The sequence below is a fragment of the Metopolophium dirhodum genome, chromosome 5 (genome assembly GCF_019925205.1).
Source record: "Metopolophium dirhodum isolate CAU chromosome 5, ASM1992520v1, whole genome shotgun sequence".
NCBI classification, from domain to species: Eukaryota; Metazoa; Arthropoda; class Insecta; order Hemiptera; family Aphididae; genus Metopolophium; species Metopolophium dirhodum.
The window spans coordinates 3945221-3965967 of record NC_083564.1 but is presented as its reverse complement, the minus strand read 5'-3'; the positions used below and the strand labels follow the sequence as shown (position 1 = coordinate 3965967).

At 29.8% G+C, this 20747-nt stretch overlaps 1 protein-coding gene across 2 annotated transcripts in view; it reads right to left on the bottom strand.

The window, feature by feature from the left end:
* Positions 1–15476, bottom strand: part of LOC132945771 (transmembrane protease serine 12-like) — a 48912-nt gene extending 33436 nt beyond the window's left edge. Inside the window, exons 1-4 of one of the 2 annotated variants that reach the window (XM_061015530.1) lie at positions 15117–15476; positions 13311–13453; positions 3575–3769; positions 1485–1617 (exon numbers count right to left, since the gene is read on the bottom strand). In XM_061015530.1, coding sequence (XP_060871513.1) covers positions 1485–1617; positions 3575–3769; positions 13311–13453; positions 15117–15181 — 536 coding nt within the window. In that variant the 5' untranslated portion in view covers positions 15182–15476. The remainder of the gene's footprint in view (positions 1–1484; positions 1618–3574; positions 3770–13310; positions 13454–15116) is intronic. The other variant, XM_061015531.1, reaches the window with a different exon arrangement.
* Between the last annotated feature and the right edge of the window lie 5271 nt (positions 15477–20747).

Below are 20747 nucleotides of genomic sequence, written 5' to 3'. Positions count from 1 at the left end.
TATTTAAATTTTTTTAAATTGTCTCTAATTATTAAATACCCATGTATTGTAAGTATTTGTAACAATTTTCTATATAAATTCAATCTTATAAATATATACAATTTGAAGTTATTAAGTCCTCTAAAATAATATATCATGCACCTACATCATATCTTGGTCATTATATATACAATGTAAATTGTCACTTGTCTAACCTGTCGGGTACATATATGATAATTTATACATAATTATGTAGGGAATTATTTATAGGTACCTTGTCCGAGGGTTTTTTTTTTTAAATACCGTGTTTTCTATTTTTTCCGTGACATATGCATAAAAGGTACCTACTATATAGGATGTACTTATAAGTTGTAACTATATCTATAACGTCGGTAAACATTGAATGGTGAGTATTGAATAATTTATTTGTTTACCGACATAACATGCCGCACTATAAAAATCCGTAGCGTTGATAGCAATGCAATGAATTCCTAATCAAAATTCAAAGGAGATTATGAAGAACAATCAAAAGAAGATGAAGATTATACCAATCAACTATACCGCGTAATCACGATCGACAGCAGGTTAGGTATTCAATATATAGGAGTCAATCCTCTAAAATGAAACCGACACAGGTTTGAATAAGAAGGAAAAATAAAATTACAATTTGCATATTATACATATTACACCTATACATCATATTATATGGTAATGAGTTTGCGACAAACGTCTCTTTTTTACAAACATCTTTTTAGATATGCATTTAATGTATATATATACTCTTTGACCCCAAAATATTCAAATGTAATATAAATTATACTGAAACCGTTATCAAGTGTCAAGTGGACACGTAATGTAAAATTTGTGTAATGGACCGATATTGACACGGATATGACTCCGAATGGTTTGCATTCGAAATTTAATACGACAAAAAATAAAAACCGTAACTGAGAGAATTCTAGTCAGAATTTAAATCAACATAAAAAGTCAATCATACCAATATATGTTTTTAATTCAGAAACGAAAGATTAAATAAAAGCTTCTGCTTTCTGCACATTGCCTCTATATTATACAGTATCCACTTTCCGCCATATTATATGAAAATTATATATCCTGTTAAAGGTAATGTTTATTTTTTATAAATCGTTTTTATATACACATATTTACAAGTTTTCAGCCATTACGTGTAAATAACTCTGATTTTACACGGTAAAAGCGATTAGTTTTTCTTTTTTCCGAACAGTACCATTTTATTTTAACTACGGTCTACGAGTATAAATAATAATGTTATAATATGCTGTAGAGTGCTTCAAGCAGCAAATGTACTTACTTACTAGAAAATTAATTAACATTCAAACAATGCACTTTTTAATAATATTTAAATTGTACATTACATATTGGTATGTAGTGCGTATGTACTTATATATGAGTTATGTGTATAGCTATATTATACACTGCATATACCCTCCACAACTATAATGTATACAGTTTAATGACGAACTTACCGGACTGCGCACGTATCCTTTTGAACAGTTACGTCGTAATCGCATGCTAAACTGCCCGAATCAATTTTCAAACTGTCCGGGGACTGGAGGTACGTCACTTTTTGACTGGAGACGTCACCGCACGTAAGTATAACTGTATGTATTATCCAAAAAAAGAAATTAACACATTAACACGTTTAATATTCGGAAAAGAAAATTATTGCAAGAGTGGCCCATATACACAACATATTTTGTGGTGGGCACTCCAAATGGGCGTATATCGATTGACGCCTAAACTATACCTTTTTACCTGTAAAAATATCTATCAATTGCGCCGCGTATCAACTCCACCCAATTTTTTTTACATATTATTGATTCCGCTGGTTATCGACTCCGGCACTACGCCGAAATTTTTTTACCGATTCTGCCGGGCTAGTGTCGACCACTATCAATCCACTGAATATTTGTAAACTGTTTATTTTAATAATAACAAAATGTAAAAGGCTTACGTTTATGTCATGCTTTTTTATGGTATAAAACATGTTTTATTTCATTGGTAGAGGTACTCACTATAACCTACTGTGATTTGTAATAATATATGATGATTTTACTTCATTTTGTAAAAATAATAATCACTAGGTATTTGACTATTTGAGTTATATTATTTTATTATTTTAATAAATATTATCCGTTTATATGGACGACAATGTTTAAATTGTTTTTTGAAATGTTTATATTTAAATAAAATTTTCTTTATACTATTATGGCAAACTGTAAGTGTATACTCTAACCTATACTGTTAATTTAAAAAAAAATTCTGTATAATATGATACGTCGGTTATCGTTTAATAAACAGCCGGCGGAATCAACATAAACAAAAATCCGGCAAAATTGATAGCCTGCGGAATCGATAAAACTCCCTCTATACCACTTAAAAGTAAAAAGATATCTGCACGCCCGAACATCATTAAAATTAAAGAAGTACCTTATTATCTTTTGTTCGGGATAGTATACTTATAAGTCATTATGTATGGGCATAATTAATATATTTAACTGACAGAACTGACTAATGCAATAACTTTTGTCATAAGTTATAACTTATAACTTATATTATAATCAATATTTTAAAATTGTTTTTCTTTTAGATATATAATTTATAAATTGTGATACATAAATATGATACATTTTTTCATTTTTAATTCGTAAAACTGAAAATTAAAATTTGAAAATTTGATTCAAAATAGCCAATTTGTAAATCTGATTTAAGAACAATTTTAATGGTAAAAACATTTATCTAAGTCAAATAGTTAATTTTTTTTAAATTTTTTAAAATAACAATATTTTTTTGGAGTAAATTAATTTAAAACGTAATAACTTTTAACAAAATATTATTTTTAGGAATTTCCTGACATGAGTATATTTTTTAAATTATTTATTATCCATATCATTTTCACAATTTATGTCACGTTTAACTAGCATCATTTTACCTCAGATCTTTCTGTTATACTCTGTATACTAAACATAATACTATACTAATAATATTTATGGTAATAATTCAAATAGATACGTTAAAAATGAGTTACGTAAAATTTGTTTGAAATATAATATCAATGAAATAAAAAATTATTATAGAATAATTATTTTTGTAATAATTAATAAAATGTGTGGAAATTAGAATATAATTATTGTCTGTAACATCGAATTTTATTTCAGTCCACTGATTATCGTAGTAAGTACCGTTTCACAGCCACGCGTAATTACGCGGTGTTTTTCGACTTATATACAATATACATTGATAAGTTAATTTGTGACGTCGGCATGACGCGCTTATGGCTTCATTATTACGACCTTTTAGTTTTAATTCGTGTTCGCATATCATGGTATATAAATTCTAACTTATGCAACTTGCATAAAAGCCTACATATAATATATAGTATTATATATAATATATTTTCATTTTATTTAGACCATAATAAACCAAACGTATCGCGTCTCGAGATAAAATGCCCAAACGCGTGTGCCGTAGCCGCAAATATAATATGTTGTAATAATGTTTAATTGTAGTAAATGTATTATAGGTATACTACTACTGTGTGTGTTCGGGTACTGACATGTGCAACAAATCAGATTACTCGATCCGTTGCAAAGGTTTCCGGTCTGACCACCGTGTTTGAAACACGATTCGCCGCTAATACACACTCCTTCCATTTTACCGGCTTGACATTTTCTCGGGTTGCACACTTCGGTAGTTAAAACCAAAGGGCTATTAACAATGCCGTCTACGTTCTCATCAATATTCATGTTCACTGAAAGGAGAAGAGAAAAAAAAAAACCATTACGTTTCGCGTAGGTAGGTACCTGCACTAATTACCACGCGTAAAATCGTAGTAAGTTATTAATATATCTCACAGTAATATAATCGTAACGAAAAATAATCTCCGCCGTTCACGTAACATTACACATTCGTTTTATGGGAAACAATTACACACTCGTTTTGTGTGAAACAATTAAGAAATACTTTTCCGTGTTTCTTGCCGTGTGTCAAATGACGGATCGATTTGATAGTTTTATATATTTTTATCATTATTTTTATCATTATTTTTGTATTTTTTTTTTTTATTATTATTATCATTATACACGAATATCCCATTTGTATGTCAAAAGTCAACGTACGTCGGAAAACATCTATTTGGGTATATAGGTTATTATATACTATTGTGGATATCACTAATAAAGGAAATCAATACACTAAATGAGTTTCTTTGTTTTATATGGTCATATTGTGTTATACATTTTACTGTAAATATTAAGAGTCAATTTCATATTTTATATTTATTAAATCCAAATATTTAAAAATAATAGGTACTATTTGATCATCCAATGCAAAATACAATAATGTACTATGGACTAATACGTCTCTTTGTGATTGATAGTTTTTTTTTTTTTTTGACGGAGGAGTTGACTTGCTCTCTTCCTACTGGATGGTGGAGATTATTTTGAGCTACAAACAAAGGGACTTTAGGTACGATCAGGTACAATACTACTAACGATTGGGTGAATCGACCAAAATGTAGTCTGTTTGGGCGAATAGTTATAGACCAATTGGGCGAGCGCTTATTCAACAAAAAATACCATTTGGGTGAATAAGTACGAATAGGTTTATAGGTAAATTAATGCATATATTGAAAAAATAAAGTCACATACAAAATACATAATAAAATAGAAATAACAATGAACTCTTAATTTTAAAAAGATATTGGTATACACTATACTCAGTAATATTGTAATATACACAATCAACATCAATAAAAATGTTGTAATTTCTAAAACAAAATCATATAGGTAGGATATATATAATATAAATAATTAATGATGAACCCTATTTTTGAAAATGTTCGCATCAAAGACACCTGTATAGGTTTTTAACTTAAGCGGGTAAATATAATTTCACTCACCCAAACGGTACCTATAAATGATAATAGCCCAAACAGACTATTTATTTTTTGGTCAAAATTATGATCTTCGTCCAAACGATTAATATCAGTTTCGTTGTAAAATTCCAAACTGGGAGGGAGGAGAGAATGTATCTGATCCAAGCCTATAAAGACGTGTCTATTGTATTATAAAAATATTTAAAATATAAAAATCTAAAATATAACATACATAAAAGATAAACATTAAACATGTATGATGTACCTATATAGTTATCATTATAAGTAGAGTTTTTACATTTTATTCACTGTAAAGTATTAAATAACTCTTGTGAGTTGTGATAAAGAACTTTATTTCAGTGAAATATAGGAACCATCATGATTCATGGCCATAATAGAGTAGGTATATAAGTATATTTAAATCAAAAACAATAAACATAGGTACCAACCAAAACATAATTTCCTGTTATAAATATAGTCCGGATCTTTATGATGGTTTCACAAATTCACATAATATTATATTTGTGAGTGTACGCAGCTTGAAGGAAGTAAGAATTTTGTACGAATTATTAAACTAAGAAGGCAGATAAAAAAAGTTCATTTTTTACATACCATAAAATCATATTTTAGAGTTGAGGAAATAATTAAGTACTTGCCAACAATGGTAAGAAATTACAGTCAATGGTAAGCACTACTTATATTTTTTTGAGTTTAATAGTACGTTTTAAGAGCATTGGTAGTAACTAGTAGAATGAACAATTCATCGTTTTTCTGTACATAATAGCATCATATTTTAAGCTTTTTATGTGCATTAAAGTCCTGGGTCTAGTGATAAATGATGATTGTGTGTAAGAGAATAACATTTTTATAGAAAATAGTATTTTGTAATTTATATATGAATACTCTCTGAATACTGAATTTAAGTTATTTCATTCATTAAATATAAAAATAATTAATTAGCTAATATATTAAATAAATATATTATAAATGTTATACAATCTAATTTATAATTATTAACCAAACGTGTTTTATGTTTTTTGATTAATTTATACTTGACAGAAGTACATTAAGATTAAAAATTATTACAAACTTTTAAATTTAATAGACAAAATAATAGAACCCAATACCTATAAAAAAAAATTAAAAACTAAATGTTTAGAAAAGTATATAGTAACATCCCTATTCAGTACTCATTGTTATTACTGTACGTCTGTACCTATTTATATTATGGAGTCATCTGTCTATAGATACTGAATTATTTTAAAAACAATAAATTAGGTACCTCAAGAACCTTGTATACAATTTTATTTATTTAAAAATTATAATATGAACTCCCCATGATGACGATGACATAATTCTCTCTAAAGAAGCAACTCGTTATCTTGGAGTCCACCTTGACAACAAACTTACTTGGGCCACTCATATAAAAACTAAGAGAAATCTCTTAACCTCAAACTCCATAAACTTAGACACCTCCTTAAATCAAACCTTCCACTCAACACCAAACTTTTAATTTACAAACAAATTATTCGCCCATCAATGACCTACGGTATTCAGCTTTGTGGTACGGCCAAAATATAAAAACAATTTTCCAATCATTTCAGTCAATTTGCCTTCACCTCATTTCAAAAGCCCCCTGGTACGTCAGCAATCTCTACCGCTACTCTGACCTCAAAATCCCAACCATTCATATACTTGCCGCTCATTATTATAAATCATTCCACAAAAACACTTACAATCACTCAAATCCTTTAATTTCAAACCTCTCCTCTCTTACTCTTCCTAATAACCCACCTCGCTGTCTCAAACGAAATTGACCCAGGGACCTCCTTAACATTTAATAAAAAAAAAAAACCTGCTTAGAATTTTGAAGTAGGTTCATTGGACTCCCCTTCATGTCATGCCGTCCCGTCTTGTATACTTGTACAACCCCCATATTACCCATCGTATAAATTATTACAGATTGTATGTATAGGTATATTCTTGTTTTATAATAAAAAAAAAAATATATGTATATAAATAAAAAAGTGGAAAACATGGGATTTATGTTTTAATGGTAAAGCTTTGAGGGAAATTAAAGTTGTATAAACTTAATTAAAAACTTTCAAATTCGATCATGAGTAAAAAGACAAGATTGTAAAAAAATGTATATTTTTTTAAAAATAAGTTTGATAATTTAAAAAAAAATGTAAACATTTTCAATATTATGAAACAATTAAATATTTACTATCATATTAAGTAGAATTACTTTTTGAGAGATTATGATATTTATACATATAGTACTACCTATAATACCATATCTATTATAATATAAAAAACTAAAAAAAGATGATTTTAAGAACCATAATATATTTTATTAACACAATGAATTAACTCGCTGGACTGGATATAAAACCTGTTGTTTGAGTGTGTGGCCCTCATCTCACTTTGCTCACCCATTAGTAGAGGATAGTAATGCGTTGTGAAATTAAATTAGAAAAAAATGATAAATACAATCGTATGTTATCGTAAAAAAAATATGATTAAATGTATTAATTGTTTTTTAAGATTCGCTGTGTGACTATGCGTGTAGTAGTTTATTATTGAGAAATTGGAAAAAAAATACTTCTACAAAGTCCTACTGTTTCCTACTAGACTTGATTCGCATTAATTTAACTAGTGTCTAATTAATAATTTAATAATTTAATAAGTATAATATATAGAAAGCTAATTTTTTAGATTCAGTAAGGAGCGATCTGAGCGATGAATATATTGATTATAATATAATATATTGATTTTACAATGATGAGTGGTTTTGTTTTTGTGTATACATAAAGAAAATAGGTACACGATTCACAGTAGAAAAAACGTATGGATTTTTAACTTCAATATCTTTTCTGGTGTTTTCGATAACCTATTTACACATTTTTATGGCAAGTCGAGAGTTAATAACAATAATATATAATATAAATATAAACTATTACAATAATATTATTAAATATTAATAATGTAATAAATGCAAAGTTGTTGGCTAAAATTAATTCCACCCACCGAATAAAGTAGGTAGGTACTTAAGTACATACTTATATAGTAAAATAAAATACTTTAATAGCAATATAAATACTAAAATACCTATATCACAAAATATGCTTACAAGGCTTAATATAGGCTGACAGTCAGAATTTTTTGTCGAATGCAATGATTTATCATTCAAATTCAACATACATTATAAATGCATACAGTATTACAGTGCCCTGACAAGATACACTCGACACTCACTGTAAAATAACAGAGAAGTTATCTACTTTTCCCATTTTAATAATTTTATTAATTAGATAAATAAACATTATAATATGTATACGTATTGAGGGAGATCTTTTTTTTAATTTACTTTCGGCCTGAATTAGAGTAACGCACTTGAAATTTTTTAATAAAATAAAATGTAATCGTTGATAATTGTCAATTACTCAATTACTATTTGAAACTCGAACTTAAGTTATTATAGATGACACTCAAGTATAGTAAGATAGTCTGCAAGTTGAGTAATTAAGAATATCTTAGGCTTTTGAATAATATTACCGAGCTGTAATATTCACGATGACCTAAATACCATTACGAAAGCTATACGCCTATACCTACCAATATAATCATTCAACCTGAGCCTTTAACGACTTATTCGACATGGTCCGTAAGTAATTAAAATACAATAAGAGAGATGTAATTTAATTAATTTTTAATGAACAATTTGATTCCATTACAAGTTACAAATATTTTATCAAGCCATCATATATTCATATACATCATTTTTAAATCTAATTATTAGTGGTATCGGTATGATATTATTTTATGTAGGTACCTATAGGTACTACCTAATAAAATGTATTTTAAAATAAAACCATACATATGTAAACCATTTTAAAAAAAAATCTACTGTGGATTTTTGTTATAGAAATATTCTCAGATAAAAAAAATGCATTGATTTTCCCAGAAAATATTTATTTTTATACTTAAAGGTACCTGTATATAATATATCTGAGTATTACATCATGTTTATGTAGCATTTTATTGGAATTTTGCGCTCATAATATACAGAGATGTTGTACATAAAACGTGCTAAAATTATAAAATTCTTAACGTTTCTAAGGAAAGTCACTAAATCTGTGTACAAAAACTCCTTCGTTCAAATACATTTTTTTTTAAATATACGTAGATCGCTATTTCAATAAATTGTCCAACCGTATATACGACATCCAAAAAGGTGTGACCTTTATACTTACCCAATACGCAAAGTAGATTCTCTTTGCAAACTAAGTTTATCTGGATATTTTTTTAACGAAGTATATAATATTACAATGTGTATCGCAACACCACAATATGCTGTGTAATATACATATTATTATTATATCCATAAATTAAATATTACGAGACGCATCAATATTACAATATAGATTTTGCTACTTTGGTTATGACGCAAAATAATTATTAATTTTACCAAATAGTAACTTTGCATACTAATTGTACGCATTATCACAATGCACATTATACGCTATTAGCTCGGTCGGGATATACATGTTGAAATATTATGCTCGAGGGCCTGAAGAACGAACGTTGATTCAAACAGAAACGATGAGATGGATTCAAGATATTACGTTTGCTCCGGCGAATGACGTTTAATAATACCGTGATAATTTAAAGTCATCAAGTATATATGACGTTAGATGTTTTGAAGCAAAGTCACCTCAAACAACAGATTATTATATGGGTGACATTAGTGCACACAAACAACCATCACGCAAATTATTTCAAAGACAAAACATTTAAACGCTCGTCGTCTACAGCAGATTTGCATAAGCTAAAAGTGAAATTCGAAATGCTCTCGTCGTCACTTAGTGACAGATATCCGCAAGTAGGTACGCTAAGGCACTAAGCTGTTATAATAACACAAATTCAAACGGGATACCTAATGACGATTAAAATAATGATAATACAATCTCAATGGTATAATTATTATATTATATTGGGTTGTCCACAACTGGAAAAGATTCAATCAGCTGGTTAGGTAGGCATATCTGAGTGTGTGCAGAGCCACCGGTCGACAACTTTTTTGTAATATTATTAATATAATATGCATTTTACAACTCTACAACTGTATTTAATTAAAACGTAAAAGGTACATCAGCTATATGAATTCTACTGTAGAGTTCGAAATTGCAATTTTTAACCTAATACTATACCTAAGGCCAATTATTATTCATACAAGTCTGTATATTATAGGTTATTTATGTAAATATTTTAAAAATAGAATCGTCGTACTCTTTCACAATGAGGTATGGATGGAAACGGACACTCACACGGTTATGTAATCATATTGACTGTATACATGATGATAATATTATAATACATCGTCAGGTGGTACGTAAAGGGCCGAACGCGGCGAGACACTCTGCAGTCTGTAGTATTTTGTTATGCCGTGTATTGGTTGCATTAATATTTTACAATGTCTGGTCTACAACGAATAGATGATTTTTTTTCTCTTTACAGCTGATATTATCTCGAGACCTATAGTGGACGATTAACGGTTACACTGTTGCGTATTATATAATAGTCGTGCATACGTGACATGATAATGATGCATTATAATATCGTTTGCGCCGCCGTCGAATATTGTCATCGTACGAAATGTTTTATCACAACACGCCGGGGTATGTGGTTCGTCGGTGGTTGAAATGTAGGTACGAAAACGAGTATGCAAAAGACGGTTGTAGAGTAAAGTAAAACGCGTGTACAATATATGCGGGTGACAATATATAAGCAATATAATCAGTGGCGTATACATAACTTTTGTATGGGGGGGGGGATCAGTTGCAAACGAATTATTATGGAACAAAAATACCTAAACCTAGGTATGTGCACATTTGAATACCTAATAAATGATAAAACATATATATATATATTCAATACATTTTATTTTAAATTCTACAAGTAGTTATAAAACTGTTCAAAGATTGTTGTTTCCTCATTATATTTTATTTTTCGCACAATTAACTCAATTCGGCAATCGGCATTGGTACTATTACATCTGTTATGACTTGTTCGTACAACTGACATAATATTTGTTGTTGATTTTTGTTTTTAGATAATAATATTTATTATTTAAGCTATTTTTAGCTATTTTTATATTTCTTTTTCTAATGTATAGGAAAATGTATTATTATACGCACAGACATGCGGGCGTCGTCTCCGCCGCGTTATTATCGGTGACGGTGGCGACTGGCGACGGCCCGTGGCTGGTCTGCCACATATTATTATCTTATAATAATTTATTATACTTGTATATATAATATACATATTACCAAATATCACATAATACAATTATATGAATATGAAATAAATATATGATTACTGATTAATAATAAGTAAATTATTTTTAATTATTTGTTGAATGTGTTAAAATAAAAATTTACAAAAAATCCTTGCCATTTTTTTTCCTTGTAATTTCCTTACATTAAGTCATTAAGAACACTATTTTATAAAATTAAAAAAAAGGCCTATTGGGGGGGATCTGACCCCCCCCCCCCCCCTTGTATACGCCCCTGAATATAATAACTGTTCTGCGATAACCCTCTGATGAATTATTATTCAAATTAGATCACCGACCGCGTGCGCTATAATGTACGACAATAATGTTATAATAATAATGCGCGTGCAACGTTTACCATCAGCTATCGAACACTATTCATTAATCCGAATTCGAGCGAATCATTTCACCTTTACCCGAGCGGTTTGTATTAATCTAATCGCTTTGACGAGCTCGTTTTTGTACGCCAAGTGTTAAGTCGGTTTCAATTAATATTGTACACAACATCGAGTTATACGCGTGGGTAGCGAGCAGTGGTGTGCATTTATCTAGATGCAAATATTTAAAATATCGTATTTATATATTACATTTAAATTAAATAGTTTTTTTTTTCGAGATAAACTATCTATAAATAATGTTTATGTGACGAGACTTTCAATTGTATAATTTTTTTGTGGGGAGCTGTTAATTTTTCAAAGCCTTTATCCGATTTATTTTATTTTATTTTAAAATGTTTTTGCTCTTTTATGTGTATTTATTACTTGTATAAAATAATTTAAGTAAAATAATTTTGGAGTATGTCTGTAATCTGTATGTTGTTCATTCTCAACATCGATGGATTATCATATTTAATACGCATTACACACGTATAAATTTAAACTTATATAATATATATATCAGTATATTTATAGCAATAATGCTATTTTACAAATTCAAGTTCTAAATTACGCAAAAAATTATCTTGTTTTTTATCTAGATAATTCTGGTTATATTTTTTCTATTATCTAGATAATGTTTTGGTTATCTTTGTACAGCACATGGGAGTATTTGGCGTGACGTATAATTTAATATAATATTAGGTATATTATACGGAGCTGTGATCACTAATAATTGTATTGTTATGACCAGCGATTAAATCTGCAAAAATCCCAATATTTTGATTTAGGGTCTTTATTTTAATTTTTTTTGACGATCATTGTGAAGTTCCAAAACCATTTTTACCCATTAGATTTTAAACTTATCTGCATAGTGTCAGTGTGAAGTTTTTTTCCTGTGGCAAACTATACTCGATATAGGTACCTATGTGGTTTTAATTTCAAGTCTTGCTATACTTCTTTATAATATAATATGTTTGTACTAGATAGGTGTATTAATATATTTTTGCTCAGCGGTTAAATTGATTTATATATCGAAATTGCAATAGGTGGTAAATAAAATAGGCACGTTGTCACGAAGTTTACATGTAATCATATTATTATATACTAACGGACTTACGCGTCAGTGTGACAGCAGTGCGTATTGTTGTATTGGCATAAATATTACACGTGTTAATACACGATGCATTATACCAAAAAAACATCAACCCCTATACACCACATAATATCAGTTCCACACTCAAAGGCCACCGGTAAAACGAACGCCCTGTACAGTATATATAAATGTATACAGAGCGATTCACCGAGCATATATTTTATCCCATTTTCGTTTTAAATTATGTGGTTACACAAAATTTGATTTTTGAAAATTTTAAATATAGGTACTTAAGACCATAATATATTCAAAGTTTTGAGATTTTTTTTTCCTACAACTATGAAAGAGTGTCTTGTTGAGATACAAAAATAGACATATTTCGTATCGCCACAGGACACTCTTTAAATGCCAATTACAAAAATCTAAAGGATTTAAAAATACCTATATTATATTCTTTAAGTGCATTAAAAAATTAAAAATCATAATATGCATAAATTCATTATTAAATTAAAAATGGGGGTGATCACGCTTCAGTAGTTCAATGCTTGGCGAATCACGCTGTATATTACGTACAAAAACTCACTCGGTGTTCAGCGGCAGTTTGCTTACCTTCGTTACCGGATGCCCGTGCGGTGGCGTCAGTCGCGCGTTCGTCGTCTTGCAGCAAATACCTCTGGTGCCGCATAATGAAATTGGTGGCGTTCAGCAGGGTCATGGGCATGGCTTTAAAGTCGATCGCGTGGCCTCGTACACTGCAAACGATCACACATCGAACAATAGCATAATAATAATATAATATATTATGAGACACTCATAAAAAGGCCCAATTCCACCGTTTGAAAAATACGTTTAGTATACTGTTTCCAAAATTATACAACATTTATTTTTTTTTTTAAATAAAGACCGGCTCATCTTAGGTGACAAAAACGTATATTAGCAAAAGAAATACGTGTGATCAAAATATTTACTATTTAGTTCTCGACAAATGAGTTTTCTCAGTCTGCTGAAAAAATAAAAAAAGTTGAAATTGGGCACTTGCTCTCAGAGAAGTGTGGCATAATATACTTGTACCTATAATCTATATGCATGACATTTGAACAAATATTAAAGATTTAATTTAAATTAAATTCACACATTACTAAGACATAATATAAATTATAATTGTTGTATAATATAACGACGATGTAAGATATTAGTTTGTATAATAATATAATCATTAAATCATATCGTACATTGTATACCGAAATTAGCCATAATATATAATATTATTATATAGTTTAGAAGTTTATTTTCTATAACTTGTGGCTCGACATAGTAATAGTCACTTTTGACGTGTGTTCACTATCAACTAACTTATAGAGTCACTAATCACTATTACTACAGCAATGTAACGTAAACTTACAACAGGTTATTTTTTACCTAAAAATCTTACTCGGAACAGATTATTTTACTTTTCTGTATGAATGTTTTTTTTGTAAATTTAACATAATGTAAGTGTTTATTATATTGCTAAATTTAAAAAAAAATGTCCTGTCATTAGATATTACGTAATAAGTTGTCAATAATATAAAATATTTTCAATAACAGCGGGTTCATAGTATATTTATTTTTTTTATAATCTGTTAAATAAATTTACTGTCGAGTAAATACTAAATAGAATAAATAAATATTTGACGTATCTACACACAACTGTAAGCAATATAAATCATAATGTCTAATATTTCATTTATATTTAAAAAGGATTGCATATTATAGACATTATAGATACTATTGTGCAAAGATTGTTTTTTTAACCGACACATTTTCCTATTTGGAAAGTATAGATTTTGATTTGCTAGGACATGATACTATTGATTTAGACGTTACGTCTTCGATGCGCATATAAAAACCTTAACGTGTGGTATGTATATTTTATTGACAGGTTTAAATGATACAATATTTGAAAAGTACATATTTCGAGTATATCGCGTATATCGTAGTGTTTTTTTTTTAAAACTTACCGGGTTTTAAAAAAACTTTGATAAGTGAAAAATATTTATTTTGTGGTTTTTTAGGCCAGCCGTAAAAAAAAGTACGAGTGAAAAAATATTAGCTTATTAAACGTAAATATTGTAACGCTAACGGCCTGTATACATCACCCGTCCATTTGCAGGACGATATTGCCTCGATATGATCATATTATATATAGGTAGCTGCCCATACACCTGCGATCTGCCTATAATGCCTGTTTACATTTTGTACGAAGTGCTCGTGTCTGCAGAATGGGCTAAAATATCGATTTCGCTATAAACGAACGTGACAAATAACGTATAAGGGTACTTACCGCGAGTTTGTGTATACAATATATGCATACAAAATAAATATTATGATATCGTGTGCATACACTATTATCTATATATAGGTATAGGTTCTTACCTGGACAGCCAGCTGCAGCAACAACAGGTGAACACCACGGCGGCGTATGATACGCGTACTTCCATGGTCCGGGCAGCTCGGCGAAAATCGAGCGCGCACTATCGTCCGACCCGTCCAATAGTAATTAAGCTTTACGTATAAATAGTGGCTTGATACGCGAATCTGAATGATAAATACTACTCGGTTGGCGTGTTTTACCGCGGATTACACGGTCTGTACGATGTTATTGCAGGCGGTACACCCGTCAGCCACGGCCGGGTTCGATATGAACGCAAAGAAAATATAAAAAGAGTGTACCCATATTATTTATTCGTCGTAATTACTACGATGGCCACTACACCAGTACGGGTAATAGGTAATAGGTACACCGCGTGCCGTCACGCTCCCATTCGTCTGGACGGAGCACGCTCGCGCCACCGTGCCCTGCCCGTCGAAGATTTAAGCTGACGCCGCCGCCGCCGCTGCTGTTTTTTTATTTTTATCATCGTGCGGATGACTATATATATCATGTACTGCAGGCACCTTACATCATTGTAGGTTCATTGTGTTGTTATGATTTTACGGTCGTCCGACGTCCAATTTGATACTCAACAGTTTTTTTGCTCATTTTTTTTTTTCACAACCCAATAATTATTATTGTTATGGACACTCGTTAACGTATATATAAAATATTATAATATACGTGTGTTATTTTTTTCCTCGAGTTATTATAATAATATCTAATTAAACGTCTTGTCGTGTGTTCTTGCTCATTACTATATGATGATTATCCGTGTACCTACTACCCATATAAACTTTTGACGAACAAATCTGTCTGGATAACACAAAAATATACCAGTAAGCATTTGGAATAGGTAATCGATATTTTCTTTTCTTCGTGTATTTTATGCCAGGCGATGAGCGTTTTATTATTATTATTATTATTTATTTATTCAAAGGGCAAAGTCCAAAAAGTATAGAAACAGATACGGCATAAAGATAAAATACAATACTTAAAAAAATAGTCAACGTGCTTTTCTACAACTAAGAAAAGAAGAAAGAAAACAATATGAATTCTTAGCAAGGTCAGAAAGGATATAATATATAAAATAAAGTTTTCAAATAAATTATTTAAGGAAAACAAAATTTACATTATTCATTGTATTCCCAACAGATAACGAAATATTAATAGATGTACAAGACATGTAGTTTTAGGAATATGTGGAATATAAAATAATTATTTATTTAGGATATTATAATTATTTATTTAAAAGTAATATAATATAGATGATTAAGGGATAGTATTGTAAATATTTGTATATATATATATTTTTTTTTGTTGAACTTCAGCCCGGCGACTATAGTCATTAGCTGTTGTAGGGGATCATGAACTATGGCTGGTAAGGTTGGTACGGTAAGGTGTTGTTACGGTAAACACTTGTAAGTATGGCAAGGTTTTTACTACCACGAACCCGGATGGTCACATATCCGGGAGCTAGTAGCAGCGGGCGTTACTTACTAAGCCACATTTTTATATTTATAATCATTTTTATAATATATTATATTATATACACCACACAAGGTGATTCGGCAAACATGCTCACCCCTATTTTTTCATTTAATAATTAATTTCAAATTTTATATTTGGAATTTTTTAAGTATACCTATACCTACGAGATACTTAGATTCTCTTTACCATTTAAGTTGTTTCATGTGGATATATCAACTACTTTTTGTAAATTGAGATTTTAAAATCATTCTTTTTCCTGCAAATCAAGTTTATAATTTTTTTTAAAAATATGTTGATGTATCTAATTAGAAATTAGCAGATTTTATTGATTTTAAGATTTTCAACATGGTGAACTTCAGACACTCATGATAGTGGGTTTGGAAATTGGATGATAATGGTTTGAAGATTGTAGTAGTTAATATTAATCTAACACAATTTGATATTTTTATAAATTTACAGTTTATATTTTACAGGACACTTTAGCAATACATAGGTAAAGGATAATTTGTATTTTTTATTAAAAGGATGTCAAATTGTCAACGCACCATTTTTTTTTCTCTTTTTGACCCTCACGCAACATAGCAAATTTACATTTATCAGAGCCAACCCTATTTTATTTATTTTAATATAAGAGTGAATTCACCTATTATCAATTTTTAAGTTACCTGTGCCTCTACGTTGGTTTTTTACGATATTTTAATATTTATACAATTTATAGGCATTTTTAAATTGTAATAATTTACATGATCATAACGTACATCAAAATTAAAACATCATAAAATTGCTAATGTATTTTACGTAGGTAATCTAATATTAAAAGTGACAACTCGGGATTGGTTCTGCAGCTAAAAATAAATTTGCTATGTTGCGCGTGGGTCAGAGAGAGAAAACAAATAGTGCACTGATATCCTCTTAACTCTTAAGTATCCAAATTCCTCAAAAGGCACAATACAAATAATCATAATAACCATATTACCATATTATCATTAAATCGAAATAAATATATAATCTAATATTTGAAAATATTTGGTTCTTAAGTACCTATACTTCAAAATTCCAAAAATCTAAATTTGAATAAATTTATAATTAAATGATAAAATATATAACCTACTTGGTAAATGTTCCCGTGTATATGCATTTCGCATAAGTCCCAAGATATCCATGATAATATGGTTGTTGGGTCTATATTATAACAATTTTGGAATGATATGGCTATTGAACTTGATTTTCGATGATACTCTTAAGTAATAGTACCTACATATATTTTAACCTCACCTCCTAGCTTCTCTAATGTCTTGGGCTTTATTAATCCCCGTGTGATAAAGTGATTTTCTACCTAATAGTTAATACCATGCGCATACTATGAAATTATAATCAATAGGTAAGTTGCGTGCAAATAAAAAAGGTTCAGAAAAAGTCGTATCTCATAGGTAATTTGCACCGCAGTATGCCTTTTTTATACTCAAGTTGCGTCTCTGACTTTTTATATAATAATTAATAATACAAGACATTTTTTAAATATTTAAAATATTGTCAAAATATTACTGCTTAAATTTAACATAGAGAATAACATTAATTATAATTTTTATTTTAAAATATGTTTTAATACAAATAATTATGTATATGTCAATGCCAAATATACATACATAATAATAGTTAAATAAGTAACTTTAAATGTCACCAACGCTCAAACGAAGGGTCAGTGCATATTTATTATTTATGTTAATACTCCATTGAAGTTTCTAAATCTAAAATTTACACTTATTACCATTTTTACAGGTAAGTAAGTAGGTATCTATTACAATTCTTTGATTATTGAAATATATATATTTATAATGTATGCATCTGTGGCCTAATGTTCGTATAAATCAGTTTAGGCACAGTTAAAATATAATGACCAAAATAATTTTTATATTTATTATTTGGGTATAGGTGCCCTGCAACAATATAGTTTATATCATTTGGTGCACAAAATACAATTAATGTAATGTACAACAATATATAATGAAATAGTATTGACTGCAGCCGTCGTTTAATCGAACGAAACAAATTAATAACACTCTCCGGAATGTTTTTGCTAATAGAACGCCCTACTCGATCGGGTTTCATGTCGTCGTCAGAACGCGGCAGAATAATATTGATGGTAGACACGAGACCATTTATATAAATCGGATTGCGTGTACCTCCGTATACCTCTATATACCTGTAGAAATTCACTTGTATAATAACATTATAATATAGTTATGTAATACTCGCATGTACCTATAGCGGATTGTGATCGATACATTATGTGTATACAATATTACATCAATGTTTTGACGTTCGAACAGTGCGGCTGGCATAATATAATACGCGTATGCGGATTTTTCGTCGCCATTCTCGATGAATCTAACGAAACGCGTAAATAATATAATATTATATACACTCACTCGGCGCTTATAGGAGGTATATACACTATATATATAACTCACACAACGACGACGACGTCGACCCAACCTCCGATATATCACACGAGGCGGGCACAGCCACGCCGCGGGCGGAAATCCATTAAAATTTCACGGCGAGAGGGTTTGATAATAATATGTTTAACACTGAGGTTAGTGGCCCGAAAAATCCGAAGGAATAAATTGCCTTGCATTATACCTACGCGTAAACGCGAAAAAATAAATATATTTCACATAAGTATATTACGCCCTCGACGTGTACCTGTGTCTTATATAGGTACGCGCACCACTGCGTATATACATGTGCTGGCAGTGTGGTTAAATTTTTGCTGGGGAGTGGGTACAAATGGACTCCAATCTCCCCCGTCCCTCCTGAGTGTATAACTCATATAAGAGCCATCCCCTGAAACTTATACTCTTCAAAAGGTACGTCGCACTAGCTGAGGCCTTGAAGTTGAATAAAAAAATTTAGTTGGATGAAAAAATATCGATAAAAAATTATCAGCTGTGTGAGCCCTCGCCATCCACGTGCTCGCGACATACCCGGAATAATAATATTTCATGAATCATGAAAGTGCAACGACGTCCTAAGGACAATTTATGTAATAATTAATGTTTCTGTTATACCTATATACCTACATTGATATTCAAGCGAGCGATTTAATTGGTTCGGAAATTATAATGAACAACTGGCTATTCCTTATACCTATAACGATCTTCTTATACGCACAAAATGAAATATTATATTATATATTATAGGAATGACAGTGGTTTTTGTCGTTTTGTGACACTTTAAGCCTCGCGGTGTGCACGCACGCATATCGGTCCCGAACGGTAGGTTAAAAATATGAAACCAAAGTGACATTGTTATATTATTTTGTTTCGTTTGTTTTTCCAAACTGACGCGAAATCGAAAAAATTTCAAAACATTACAACACGATGGCAGTACACGCACACCTATACGAGAATTCAGGATGTGTAAGTACAACACGAGACACGACACGAAGCGACAAACACCGTGCATGTCCCCTGCGTAAATGTATTTTCTCCGCGACGAGATGGTTCGGATTGAAACTTTATACAATAAATAATTGCTTCGGAGACGGCAACATTTGGGGAAAAAATGCATTCCTCTATTGAAGCATTTGCGGACTTATATATATATAATATATGCCTACATCCTTGCTGCGCTCTCAGTCGTCTACATATATATACAGGATGTAACAGGAATACCTGACAAATTAAATAACTTTTGTTCTAATCGATATTTTTTAATATTTTTTTTAGATAAATAATAATTTATTGACGTTTGCGCTACATCTGTAAGATAACGTTTTTTATTTTTATTTTTTAATACTGAAATTATAAAACTTTAAATCTGATGTACCTACATTTTTTGGAAAAATTCAAAATAACCAATTTGTTAATCTAGATTTTGGAAAAATGTGGACTGTAAAAACATTTATCTGAATGAAGTGGTTTCTTTTTTATGATTTTATAAGTATTTTTTAAGTAAGATTCAATTATTTGAAAATAAATAACTTTTTGAAGAAAATATATTATAAGTACCTACCTACATTTTGAATATAAAATTTTTTACGGCTTGATCAACTGATTTTATTTAACAAAATAATAAGATTTCAAAAAAATATTAAAAAATTAACTACACGACTTAAATACATTTATTACAATCGTGAA